Consider the following 13424-nt stretch of genomic DNA (forward strand, 5'->3'; position numbering starts at 1 on the left):
ATGCAATGAACTTTCCTCTTAGTAATGCCTTTATAGTGTCCTAAAGATTTAGATATTTTGTGTCAGTGTTCTCATTTACCTCTAAGAATTTTTTAATCTTTGATGACTTTTGCAACCCATGGTTCATTCAGTAGCCTATTATTTAATCTCTAGGTGTTGGAGTAGCTTCTATTTTTTTATTTTATCATTGATTTCTAATTTCATTCCATTATGATCTGATAGAATGCAGGGTAGTATCTCTAATTTTTTGTATTTGCTAAGAGTTACTTTGTTGCATAATGTATGGTCTATTTTAGAGCAGGATCCATGTGCTGCTGAGAAGAAAGGGTATTCCTACACTGAAGGATGAAATATTCTATATATATCTGTTAAATCTAAGTTATTGATTGTATCATTGAGTTCTGTAGTTTAGTTTTTTTGTTTAGCTTTTGTTTATAAGATCTATCCAGTGGTGAAAGAGGTGTGTTAAAGTCACCCAAAATTATTGTGTTGTCATCTATTTGACTCTTGAACTTGAGATGAGTTTGTTTGATGAACATGGATGCTCCATTGTTTGGGGCATATGTATTTATAATTGTTATGCCTTGTTGGTGTATGGTTCCCTTAAGCAGTATGACATGTCCATCTTTATCCCTTTTGATTAACTTTGGCTTGAAGTCTACTTTATTTGCTATGAGGATGGAAACCCCTGCTTGTTTCTGCAGTCCATGTGAGTGGTATGTTTTTTCCTAACCTTTCACTTTCAGTCTGTGGATGTCTTTTTCTATGAGATGAGTCTCTTGGAGGCAGCATATTGTTGGGTCCTTTTTTTTTTTTTAAATCCAGTCTGCCAGTATGTGTCTTTTGATTGGTGAGTTTAGGCCATTAACATTCAGGGTTATTATTGAGACATGATTTGTATTCCAAGTCATATTTGTGTATTTTTATTATTCAGCTTGATTTGGTTTCTCCTTTGATTGGGTTTTTGTTAATACATCCCTTTGCTGATTTTCATTATTATTTTTCATTTCTTCCTCATGGAGTATTTTGCCAAGGATGTTCTGCAGTGCAGGTTTTCTAGTTGTAAATTCTTTTAACTTTTGTTTATCATGGAAGGTTTTTATTTCATCATCAAATCTAAAGCTTAATTTTGATGTATATAAGATTATTGGTTGGTATCCATTTCTTTCAGAGCTTGGTATATGTTGTTCCAGGATCTTCTAGTCTGGGTTGAAAAATCTGCAGATATCCTAATTGATTTCTCCCTAAATGTAATCTGATTCCTTTCTCTCGTTGCTTTAAAAATTCTCTCTTTATCCTGTATGTTAGGCATTTTCTTTATAATGTACCTTGGTGTGGATCTGTTTTGATTTTGTATATTTGGTGTCCTGTAAGTCTCTTGAATTTGGTTTTCCAATTCATTCTTCATGTTTGGAAAATTTTCTGATATTATTTCATTGGATGGATTGTTTATTCCTTTGATTTAGAACTCTGTGTGTTCCTCTATCCCAGTAATTCTTAAATTTGGTCTTTTGAATGTTCTGCTCATGGTTTCTTACCATCTTTACTGTGTGGTCAACATTCTTTCCAATTATATATTTTGACTTCATTTTCTGAGGTCCTGTCTTCCAAGTGATATAATCTGTTGGTGATGCTTTCTCTTGAGCTTTTAATTTGGTTTATTGTTTCTTTCATTGCAATTATTTTTTTCAGAACCTCTTTCTCCTTATTGATGTAATCTTTTGCTTCCTATATTTGCTTATGTAGCTCTTTATCAAATGATCTTTTATTGCCTGTATTTGCTGTCTTATATCATCCTTTAATTCACAGAACATTTTAATTATGTACATCCTGAACTCCCTGTCTGACATTTCTTCTGACATTACAAGAATGTAATGTCTTGGTTTGTTGGGGGCACTTTCTTCCCTTGTTTTTTCAAGTTGTCCATGTGTCTTCCCTTCTAGCACTGTGGATCTGAGGCGTTACAGTTTTTACCCTATAGGCTTATAGTGTCCCTGCAGGCTTCCAGTACCTCTCTTTTATGGGGGAGAACAATGTGAACAGATCCCAACAGAAACAATATACAACCTTAAACCAATTGGCTGCTATAAAGACATTTACGGTTTTGTAACAATATACAGAAATGGTAAGTTCAGTTATAATCTACAATATAAACAATAGGTTTGCAGAAGGGTTTATAGTTTCGAATGGTAGACAAAGAACTAGGGGTGAGGTGTAGGATAAGATGTTGGGTGTGGGGCCGGGGTTGTGGCTCAGTGGTAGAGCACTTGTCTAGCATGTGCAAGGCCCTGGGTTTGATCCTCAGCATCACATAAAAATAAAAAAATAAAATAAAAGTGTTGTGTCCAACTACAACTAAAAAATCAAAAACTACAAAAAAAAAAAAAAAGATGTTGAGGGGCTAGGAGTTATTGGATCTTAGCATGAAAGAGAAATCTAAAGAAAATGGTTAGTAGCAGGAGAACAGAGAGAGTGATTTGGGGGAGATAAGTAAATGGGAAGACAGTAGAGTACAAAAAATAAACATAAATATTAAGAAAAATAAAAAAATGTAAAAATAGGAGATAAAAGAATATACACCACTGCTGTAATATACTATTCAGACATTCCAGTCTTAAGTAGCCTAATTTATGGAAAGTGCTTGGTTTCACAAATGTTGGGGATGTGAGGGCGGGAGAAGAGAGAGAAAAAAAAAAAAATCTCAGGAAAATACAAGGTTGTTTCTGTTGGAGATCAGTATCTTTCCAACTTCCCTTCTCATCTAGTCGGTGGGGTTGTCTGTTGTTTGCTGGTGTCTCCACCCTCAGGATGGTGAAGGTTATTAGTGGGGAGAGTTAGTCTTGGGGGCGGAGCTCCTGGAGATGGTTTATAGCACTTGCTGTCCCAATGGGAGACTGCACCCCAAGGATCTCCTTGGGCCTGATAATGTGAAGTGGGCGCCTGGTCTTATCTCCTTATCCCCTGTAGACTTCGCAATTCCTAATCTTTAATTTAGTCTCTAAACTGTATCTCACCCCTCCACCACCCCTCTTCTACTTCCCAATCAGGAACCTTTCTCTCCGGAGGTCTTGGGGGCTGTGCACCTGTCACGGAAAGCTGTTTTATCTTGGGCAGTTCACGACTGTTTTATCTTGGGCAGTTCATGTTTTATGAGCTTCGGCCACATAGCCTCAAGCACTGTGCTGGGTTAGCGGCTGCCGGGCAGAGGGGGGAGTTGGGGACTTTCTGTACCTTGATAGTACTCCTAAACTCCAGCCGGTGTTCCAAGTTGGGAGTCAACCAAAGATGGCTACGAAGGTGTCCCATGATGGAGGCAGCTGCTTTCAGCAATGGGGTGTTGGGTCGGGTAGGACTGGGCGATGCGTTGAGCAGCCTGTTCAGAGATGCAGCCCTGTGGCCTGCAGTATTGTGGCTGGTGGCTGTCTCCTGATCCCGTGCAGTGTCCCCAGGTGCAGGCTTACAGCATGTAGGGTTGCAGTGCCCCAAGATGGAGGCAACTGGGGGAGCCTCACATTGGTAAATGGGGTCCACATGGGAGTGGCGCCAGAGTTCCTGCACAGGTCGGTGGCCAGAAGTCCTGCACAGGTGCTAATGCCAGTGGTCCTACTCGGACACCCAAAGATCCTGTGTGAAAGAGTGACCGGGAGTCCTGCACAGCACTGCAGCCATGTGGGAGCAGCTGTTGGGGGTCCTCTAATCACTTGCAGAGAAACAGTATTCCCACTACTTGAATCCCAAGTCCCTGAGCACAGAGATTGCAGCCTCCCTCTAGCCCGCCGTCTTGGATCAAGCCTCAGTGTATATATATAGTTTGTTTGTTTGTTTTTTGAATTTTTTTGAGAGAGAGAGAGAATTTTTTAGTATTTATTTTTTAGTTCTCGGCGGACACAACATCTTTGTATGTGGTGCTGAGGATCGAACCCGGGCCGCATGCATGCCAGGCGAGCACGCTACCGCTTGAGCCACATCCCCAGCCCATGTATATATATAGTTTTAAGCCTACTTTATCCCAGCCCTTTGTTGGTGACAGTTTAATCTGTGAGTCACTGAGGAGGCAGCTCCTGCGGATCTTGCAGGGCCCTTGGATCGTTAGTGATTATACTTGGTCTTGGTAGAAGGCAGAGAAGTGTCTGGAAAGAGGTCTGGGAAGGTGCTTCTCATCCTGCCATCTCTGTTGTGTTGTTTTTCTGGTACCGGGGATTGAGCCCATGGGTGCTTGACCACTGGGCCATTCCCAAGCCCTTTTCTATTTTTTATTTTTTGAGATAGAGTCTCGCTAAGTTGCGAGGCTGGCTTTGAACTCACGATACTCCTGTCTTACGAGTCCTGAGCCACTGGGAGGGGGCAAGTGTGCACCGCCATGCCAAGCACATCTTGGTGGTTTTCTAATAGCCAGTTAATACATGTGGGGATCGCAAGCAGCCACTAGGTAGGATGGTAAGAGGAGCTGCACTTCTGGATGAAGCTTCCAGCTCAGGAACCTTAAAGAACCAAACTCCCTCAAGATCAGGAGTGCTGGGGCAGGTCAGCAGCAGCTTCACTGTCAGTGTGGAGTTGGGTTCAGAAAGTATAAGTTGTTTGCACCAAAGAGGATACTCTTGCCCCAGGGCTGGGATATGTCATTTGAAAAGGCTTATTCAGTATAAATGTCCATATTGTTTTTATAATAAAACCTATAAGAATTATGACTTGATTAAATCTTGTTTGACCAATAAGGCTGCATAGTAAAGTGCAAAAGCCTGGTAGAGGGAAAAGGGCTAAAAAATGCATTAGCTGAAGTTATCCTCCAAGTGGAATAAGTTTGCAAATGTCCACGACTTTTGTGATCTTCCGTTGTCAGCTCCAAAGAAAGAAGCTCATGGTCCTTTCGTGTGAGTATAGTAGGAAAAAAATAGATCATAAGTCAGTGGTACCAGAATCATCATCATCTTCATCTCCTCCTCCTCCTCCTTCTTACTCCTCATTTGCACTTGGGATTGAACTAAGGGCTTTGCACATGCTAGACAAGCTATCTACCACTAAACTATATCCCCAGCCTAGCCTTAAACTTGTGATCTTCATGCTTTAACTTCCAAGTAGCTGGGATTACAGGCATGTGCCATCTCACCTGGCTCTCTTCCTTTTTCAAACTCTTAATTCTGGCTTCATTTTCCTTTGTGTGTGATCTCAGCAGTGGCTAAGGTTGGTTTCAGCGTGCTTGCTCCTCGGAGCAGAACATGTCAGATCTTTTCTCTGTTTACTCATCTGTACATGTGTTCTTGCATTGCAAATGTGGTTTGATCTTCTCCTGGGGGCCAGATCTCACGCCAGGCCCTGTGCTGGGTGCTGAGGAGAGAATGATAAACACGTTAAGTACAGTTGCTGTCTTCCGGAAGCCAATCATCCTCGGGGGAGAGAAAACGTGGGCGTGGATGAGTGTTCAGACATGCAAGGTGCTGAGTGTCTGATCTAGGGGATTAATGGAGAAGAATTCCCCAAAGAGATGATGGTTAAGCTAAGAACTGAAGCATAATCAGAAGATTGTAAAGCCATCCTCAATGAGAAACAAGTAATCCTTTTCTTTTCCATGACAGAATCCCGAATCCTGACCTTCTTGGAAACCTACCTTGCCTCGGGTCATCAGAAGCCATTGCCCTCAGTTCCCGGGGGACTGGGTCCAGTCCAGAAAGAGCTGGAGGAAATTGCTGTTAAATTCATTCGTCTGGTCAACTATAACAAGATGGTGTTTTGCCCCTACTATGATGTGATCCTCAGTAAGATCCTCCACAGATCCTAACACGTGCGCGCCCTACAGCAGCAGTATTAGCACTTGCCTCCGAACACCTGTTCTCAACTGTACCGTTGCTTTGGAAAATGGCTATGTAGTACATTTAACAGCACTGACTCCAAAGGAAAGGATGTTGTGTATCACTGTTGACAAGACTTGTTGAAGAATGCACTGAATTCTATTTTGAAAGATTGTATTTATGAGTGCAAGTTTACAAATCAAAGAAGCTTTTTGTTATCTTGAGTTTTGTAGGTAACAGCCAGCATTGAAGGAGTTGGCAATCCGTTTCCACTCCTGTTCCATCGTGATTGTAGCAGCCATGTCCTCCCAAGGAGACTGGGACATCTCTCTTCTTTGATCTGGGTAGTTTTTGTTTTTTTTTTTCCTTCAGGTGCCCCATGCTGACAGCTACTAGGAGTGAAAGAGACCAACCCATGACTTTACCTCTTGCCCCTCCCTCCGGGTATTTTGTGGTAGAAGGGCTATATGTAGTCTTACTGCTTTTTTCCACCTCCATTTATATTTCCCGCTGTGCCTAGCCTAACCAGGGCTCCAGAACTATTGTTCTAGAGCAGTTATTTGATTTTTAAAAACTGTTCTATTGGGCTGGGAATGTAGCACATCTATAATAAAGGCTGGCCTAACATGCGCAAAGCCCTGGTTTTGATCCCCAGCATCACGAAAAGAAAAACAAAACAAAAACTACACAGGATGGGCACGGTGGTGTATGCCTGTAGGCCCAGCTACTAAGTGTTGGGTGCAGAGCAGGCTGAACTGTGTTGTCTGCAGGGCAGGCTGAACAGATGTTGGCTGCAGGATAGCCCACGCACTCAAACCCCCTGCCTCTATCTGGTCCTTTATCACCTGTTTGCCTCAAGTCTGAACATTCAACCCTGCTCAAGGCTAAACACTTAACCCCCCCTTGGGCCAACAAGGCAGCTTGCAGACCCAGAGGCCCCATTAGATTTGGGCTATAAAAACTCCCTCCTGCCAGGCCCCCCTCTCTCTTGCTCTTTCTCTCTTGCTCTCTCTCTCTCTTGCTCTTTATCTTTCTTACGCGCGTTTTCTGTCTCTCTTGCTCTTGCTCTCTCCCTGTTCATCTCTTTTCTCTCTCTCTCTTTCCTTTCTCTTTGTTGCACTGCTGCAATAAAGATCTTTTGGTTGCCCTGAGTGTTGTGGTCACTTTCCTTTCACTAAGGAGGCTGAAGCAGGAGGATCATTTGGGCCCAAGAGTTCAGGGCCAACCTGGGCAGCGTAGACTCTGTCTTACTAAAAAAAAAAAAAAAAGCTTGTTATTTTCCTCAGAATTATTCCTAAGCCTAAATGATAGAAATGAAGGCTTAGGGGATTCAAAGAAGGAAATTTTTTTACCTTTAAGCCTTGAAAGTTAAGGATGAAATTTTAAAGATATATGTATATATATATATACACACACACACACACACACACACACACACATATGTGTGTATATATATATGTATACATCTTTATATGTATATATACATACATATCTTTATATGTATGTGTATATATAATTTAGCATAACATGAAAGGAGAAATATTGTCTGAGGGTTTTATTGAAAAATTTACCCTGGTATAATACACAGATGTGTTGATTTCATTAAAATTCTGAAATTAAATTTAAGTATTTTTAGGTATTTGAGTAGTAATTTTCAGGGAACTTCAGTGGCCAGAATTCCTGACATGCCCTGTGACTGTGAGAGCAATTTGGGTTTCACAGATGATTTGTTCTGTTAAAAAAAAATAATAAACTGTGTCTATATGTGTATGTGTACTTTAGAAAGGACATTATGTAAGAAGCAGAGCCATGAAGTTGTTGAGTGACTTCCAGCTGCCAGAGGTGCAAGAATTAAAATAATGCCAAGAATCCCTTTACTAGCCCTGCTTGGGGTTGACAGGGTGAAAGGACAAGAGAAATGTTCACTCCATAGACTGTCGAGTGATACCAGAGCTGATAAGAAGGCGTGGTTAGCCAGGTGCAGTGCTGCACACCTGTAATCCCAGCTACTCAGGAGGTGAGGCAGGGGGGTCACAGGTTCAAGGCCAAACTTGGCAATTTAGTGAGATTGTTTCAAATGAAATTTAAAAGGAACTGGGGGTGTAGCTCAGTGTAGAGTACGCCTGGTTCATCTCCTAGTACCACAAAACAGTCATGTTGGGGATGTGATGGATTCCTCCTATTATATGCTACAAACTGCTCTCGTGCTGCTTCTTGCGCTAAAAAAGATATGCTGCATTATGTAGTTTGGGAAGTCATTAAAGTTTAGACTCAAGGACAAATTTTCCCTGGTTGATTTAGAGGGATAAGAGTTGATAAGGGCATAAGAGTCATTCCGTGGGGCTGGGGTAGAGCTTGGTGGGGGAGTACCTGCTTAGCATGTGCAAGGCCTGGGTTCCATCCCCAGTACCTGGCCGAAAGAAAGAAAGACAAAAAAAAGCCATTCAGAAATAACAGTATTTAAAGACTTGGACAAGAAGGTGGAAGAAACTTGGAGCCATTTCTGAATCCCCTAGGAAAGCCAGCAGCTTTTCTGAGCAACCAGGGCATAGGCCACATTTTACTGAAGGCAGTTGTTTTCTCTGGTTCTTCCATTCAAGGAAAGGTGGTGATTTCTGTTTCTCTAGGAAGACTCAATGATATTGATCAGAGGGAGGAGAGCAGGTACCTGTGAGAAAGCATCAGACCCAGAGTATCAGAATCTGTTCTGCTCTTGGTATTTTTGTGATAGCTGATCTCATGCCCAGGGTATTGGTCTTAGGAGTTTAGGTAGAAATTAGCATAGATAGCATTGCTTCTAATCTGTAAAATGGCAAGTTAAAAAGAGCCAGGTGTATATATGGGTCCCAGGCAGGAGACTTTGGGGTCACTGTAAATAGGCAGGCTGGCCATGGTTCAGCTGAGAGTTCTTTAAAAGAAAAAAATTCCACCTTTTGTAGTGTGTGCAGTGTGGTCCCTTCTGGAGTCCTTCTGAGGCAGAGGTCGCTCTGTGGCAGCACTTGGTGGTGATTGAGTTAGGTGCCTGGGCTGCACCCAGGGGCAGTGCTCTTTGCCTGCTTCAGCTGCAAAGTGTTAGGGAGCTCTTGCTGCCCTCGGAGGATGAGGAGGGGTGCTCCATCCAGCTGCTTTCTCACCTCTTCCTAGAGTATCTTCCTGAATCTCAAAAAACTCTTTTCTCTTTAAGAGTTAACGCTTACAAAATTTTCCCCCCTTCCTGGGTTTCTATATTGGCAGAGTTGAGTTCGTTCTGTTGGAAATCTGATGCATATCTAGCAAAGAGCCTCACAGTGGGCATCCCTACCCCAGTGGAGTTCCACCACCTGTAGAAGATAAGTGAGCTGATTTTCTTCCTGGGATCTCTTAGACTTACCAGGAGGGCTAGGAAAAAATCCATTTAGTTTGTTTAGTCACTCAGGAAACACATCCACTTGCTCCTCCCTCTACAGCCTCCCTCCCACACAAACATCCTTTGTAGTAATCTTTTTTCAAAATTGAATTAATTATTGCACTTCATGGTTGGATTTGGCCTAATTTCCTGCCTGACAGGTTTGTGGAGATGAGTGTCTTTCCATGACATTGCTGTTGATTCGGGAGTGCTTTATCACGTGTGGTAGGACTGAGTGCCTGGAGAGCGAGCTCTGTGTCTCCAAGCCACTTGGATTTCACTGGTTGACCGACTGTTGAGAGCAGGAACTACTTAACTGCTTTGTTGGCTCCACACCAGGTGGATAGACTCTTAATCTAGGTGTTTGTAAAATCTCCTTCCATTGAAAGCGCACTGCGAAATGGGATCATTTATGAAATCATAAAACCTAAATATAAATACAGGTCAGGTAAAGACCGAACTGAAGTGGTGTTTATTGAGTAAATGCAGTAGGTAGACAGGAATTTTTTTCTCTAGGAAGAAAAGTTACTAATAATTGTGTCTTCCTAGGCGTATGCTGTGCACATACTGGCAGGCAGTTCTGAGGGGGCTCCTCAGCGGTTCTGTTTGTGTGGAGGAGCTTATTTTCGGCTCTTCAAAGCCTTAGGACTCCTGGGAATAGAGCAAGTATTGTGGCCACCAACTCTCCTGCTGTTTCAAAGGGACCAGGTGTTTGTGTCTGATTTCCAGTGACCTTTTAGCATCCTCTGATCTGTATGTATAACATTTGTGTTTCATTTTGAGACAGGGAAGTCAAGAGGAAAGACAGGGCGCTGTCAAGAAACCAGGGATCTGATCTCTTATGTACTGGCGGGTACCAGCTCTGGCAAATCAGGGCCCATTTCCCACGCTTATAAAATGGAAGGACTAACCTTGGTCTTTAATAAGCTCCCTTCCAGTTGTGACATTTGGTGATGGCAGGATTGTACACAAAGCTTGAATGAGAGGAAGATCCTGGTTTGAGCGTTTTCCTCTGTTGTCTTCTGATTGTATAATACTGGACCAGTCATTCTCCCTTGGGCCTCATTGTTTTCATCTATAAAATGGGAATGCAGTATACTGACACTGTTGCTGGGAGGACTAAATTAGATAATGGTTATTAAAATGTTTTGAATATGGAAAAGGGCTAAAAATTGCTTTATTAACAATTTAAGAAATATATAAACCTCTGCCTGTGGGTCTGCATCTGCTGTTCAGTGGTTAGCATCCACTTCCCTGGAATGGAGCAGGTTTTGCAGACCTGCAGGGAGCGTTCTTGCTGTCCTCTCTTAGGACTGTTGTCTGCCGTCACAGTCTCGAGCCGCAGTCTTATTTTTACTTGTCTCCCGAGCTCACCTTCACCCCAGTGACCTCTCCTCATCTCAACTTATTTAACTAAGTGAACGCATGAATGGAGAATGAGTGGTGATGGATGGGCCATGAAACTCGTTCTTAAAGGCACTATCTCATATAAAAACAATCTAAATAAATAACTACAAACAATATTTGCAGTTGTGTATTTACATTGGGTTTTGTGTTATACAGTTATTTTAACCAATAACCTTTTCAAAGCAACTTTATGGAGCGGGAAAGGATCTATCTTCTTTAAGCTCAATAAGTTCTAAGCCCTCTCTATTTATTATCCTATCAAAGTTCACTTGTACTTTTGGAAAAAAAAAAGTCCTAAAAATAAGTGTCATTAGATGAAACACAGAATTTACTAAAACTGTTCTTCAAGGGGGTTTCTGTCAAACCTGACTTATATGTGCTGCCTCCTGACTGTAAGACCCCAGCCCTTTTTGTTTATTATTTTGAGACAGGGTCTCACTAAAATGCTGAGGGCCTTGCTAAGTTGCTGAGGCTGGCCTCAAACTTGTGATCCTCCTGCCTCAGACTCCTGAATCTCTGGGATTACAGGTATATGCCACCGCAACTGACAATGTTGAGAACTACGAAATGCAATTTCTGACTTAAAAATAACCTTAAAATTAGGTTGAGGTTGTGGCTCAGTGGTGGAGTGCTTACCCATACATGAGGCACTAGGTTTGATCCTCAGCACCACATAAAAAAATATTTTAAAAAACCCTTAAAATTGAAGTAATACTCCTCTCTCTCCCCCTCCCCCCTCCCTCTCCTCATCCCTCCCCCTCTTCCCCCCTCCCCCTCCCTTTCCTCATCCCTCCCCCTCCTCCCCCCTCCCCCTCCTCCCCCTCCCCCCTCTCTCCCACCTCCCCCTCTCTCCCCCTCTCCCCCTTATTCATGTTGCCTCTGCTTTTTAAAGCACTGTCATCTTTCTGCTCAAAGCAAAACTTTGGTCAGTGCTCATACAGGGAAGAAACTTTTTAGTAAAAGACTGAATTGTTTCTCTTGACTTCTGTTTATTTTTGAGATGGGGTCTTCCCAGGCTGGCCTAGAACTCTTGGGCTCAAGGGATCCTTCTGCCTCAAGCTCCCCAAGTGACTGGGACTACAGGCTCGTGCCACTGCACCCAGCTTTTTTCTTGACTTTTGTTCCCAAAGTTTGGTAAGCTGACATTTTGATAATATGAATGTTTAAGATTTTACGTAAATCATTAAACTTAGTACCTGAATTTTGTTACTTGGTATGACTGATTTCAAAGGCTCTTGAAATTTTTATTAAATAAAGCGTAAGTTTACTTGCTTTATCTCACAGTCAAGGAAGAATTACCAATTTAAATGAAGTTTGCTTTGGGAATGGAACAAAACAGAATGTATGAACCTGGTAATACTTTACTACTGTGAAAATGAATTTTTTCCTAATTTTTATTGGTGTGCTGTAGTTGTACATAATGGTATGATTTGTTGTTAATCTCTCTACATGCACACAATTTTCCCTTACTTCCTTTTCCTCCATCCCCCTGGTCCCTCTCCTCCCCTCTACTAATCTCCTGTTGATTTTCATGAGATCCCCTTCCCACATTTCTTTTCCTCTTTAGCTTCCACATGAGAAAACAAACTATTGACCTTCTAAATTTGGCTCATTTCCCTTAATATAGTGTTCTCAAGTTCCACCTATTTTCCTGTGATTGACACAATTTCATTTTTCTTCATGGCTGAATAAAACTCTAATATATATATATATATATATATATATATATATATATATATATGGCACATTTTTCTTTATCCATTCATTCAATGGTGGACACTTTGGCTGGTTCCATAGTTTGGCTATTGTGAATTGTGCTGCTGTAAATATGGGTGTGTGTTACCAAGTTGTGGTATAGCTGGGTCTTGTGGTATTTCCATGCCTGGTCTTTTGAGGAACCTCCATACTGATTTCTATAGTGGTTGTGCTAATTTACAATCCCACCAACAGTATAAAAGTGTTCTTTTTTTCTCCACATTCTTTCCAGCATGTATTATCGTTCATATTCTTCGTAACTACCATCCTGACTGCGGTGAGATGAAATCTATTTTGACTTGCATTTCCCTAGTGGCTAATGATGTTGCCCATTTTTCTTAGTTTTGTCAGCCATTTGTATTTCTGCTTTTGAGAATCCTGTCAGAAGAGTAGGTAGCAAAGATTTTCTCCCATTCTTAGGTTCTTTCTTCAAATTCTTAAAATTGTTTCCTTTACTGTGCCTTAGTTTTTAATTTGATGCCATCTCATTTATTAACTCAACATTTTTCCTGAGCTTGAAGGGTTCTATTGAGAAAGTTGTTGCCTGTGCTTACGTGCTGGTGTGGACCCTATATTTTCTTCTAGGAGTCACATAATTTCTGGTCTAATTCTTAAGACTTCTATCCATTTTGAGTTGATTTTTGCATAAGGTGGGAGGTAGGAGTTTAGTCTTATTCTTCTACATACAGATAACCAGTCTCCCCAGCACTATTTGTTAAAAAGGCTGCCTTTTTGCCAACATAAAGAATTCTTATCATTTATATAGTAACTGTGGACCAATAGAGGGTTAAAAAATTACCAAATGAATTCATAATTATCAACCAAGGTCAATATGCTGACAAAAATGATATTTTTCATTCTTTTTCAGTGGTATAATTTTGTTATTGATAGTTTTATATTTACTAGAAGGTAGTTTCTATAATTGACTTTTTTTACTTTGCTAGGGGTATGGCAACATAGATATAACATCTTTGGAGTTTTAGTAGTTAATGCCAGAATTCAAAGCTGATTTGATTTTTTGAGGGGGTAGGTGGGTACCGGGTATTGAACCCAGGAGCAGTTAGCCACTGGGCCACATCCCCAGCCCTTTT

At 41.5% G+C, this 13424-nt stretch overlaps 1 protein-coding gene across 3 annotated transcripts in view; it reads left to right on the plus strand.

Moving 5' to 3' along the window:
* Positions 1-6937, plus strand: part of Tcp11l1 (t-complex 11 like 1) — a 44056-nt gene extending 37119 nt beyond the window's left edge. For all 3 annotated transcript variants that reach the window (XM_046455645.2, XM_046455654.2, XM_046455661.2), the window contains one exon: positions 5574-6937. In XM_046455645.2, coding sequence (XP_046311601.1) covers positions 5574-5776 — 203 coding nt within the window. In that variant the 3' untranslated portion in view covers positions 5777-6937. The remainder of the gene's footprint in view (positions 1-5573) is intronic.
* Positions 6938-13424: the final 6487 nt, after the last annotated feature.

The sequence above is a fragment of the Marmota monax genome, unplaced genomic scaffold, assembly GCF_021218885.2.
Source record: "Marmota monax isolate L192 unplaced genomic scaffold, Marmota_monax_Labrador192_F-V1.1 WCK01_AAM20220418_F8-fsc00047, whole genome shotgun sequence".
Taxonomy (NCBI): domain Eukaryota; kingdom Metazoa; phylum Chordata; class Mammalia; order Rodentia; family Sciuridae; genus Marmota; species Marmota monax.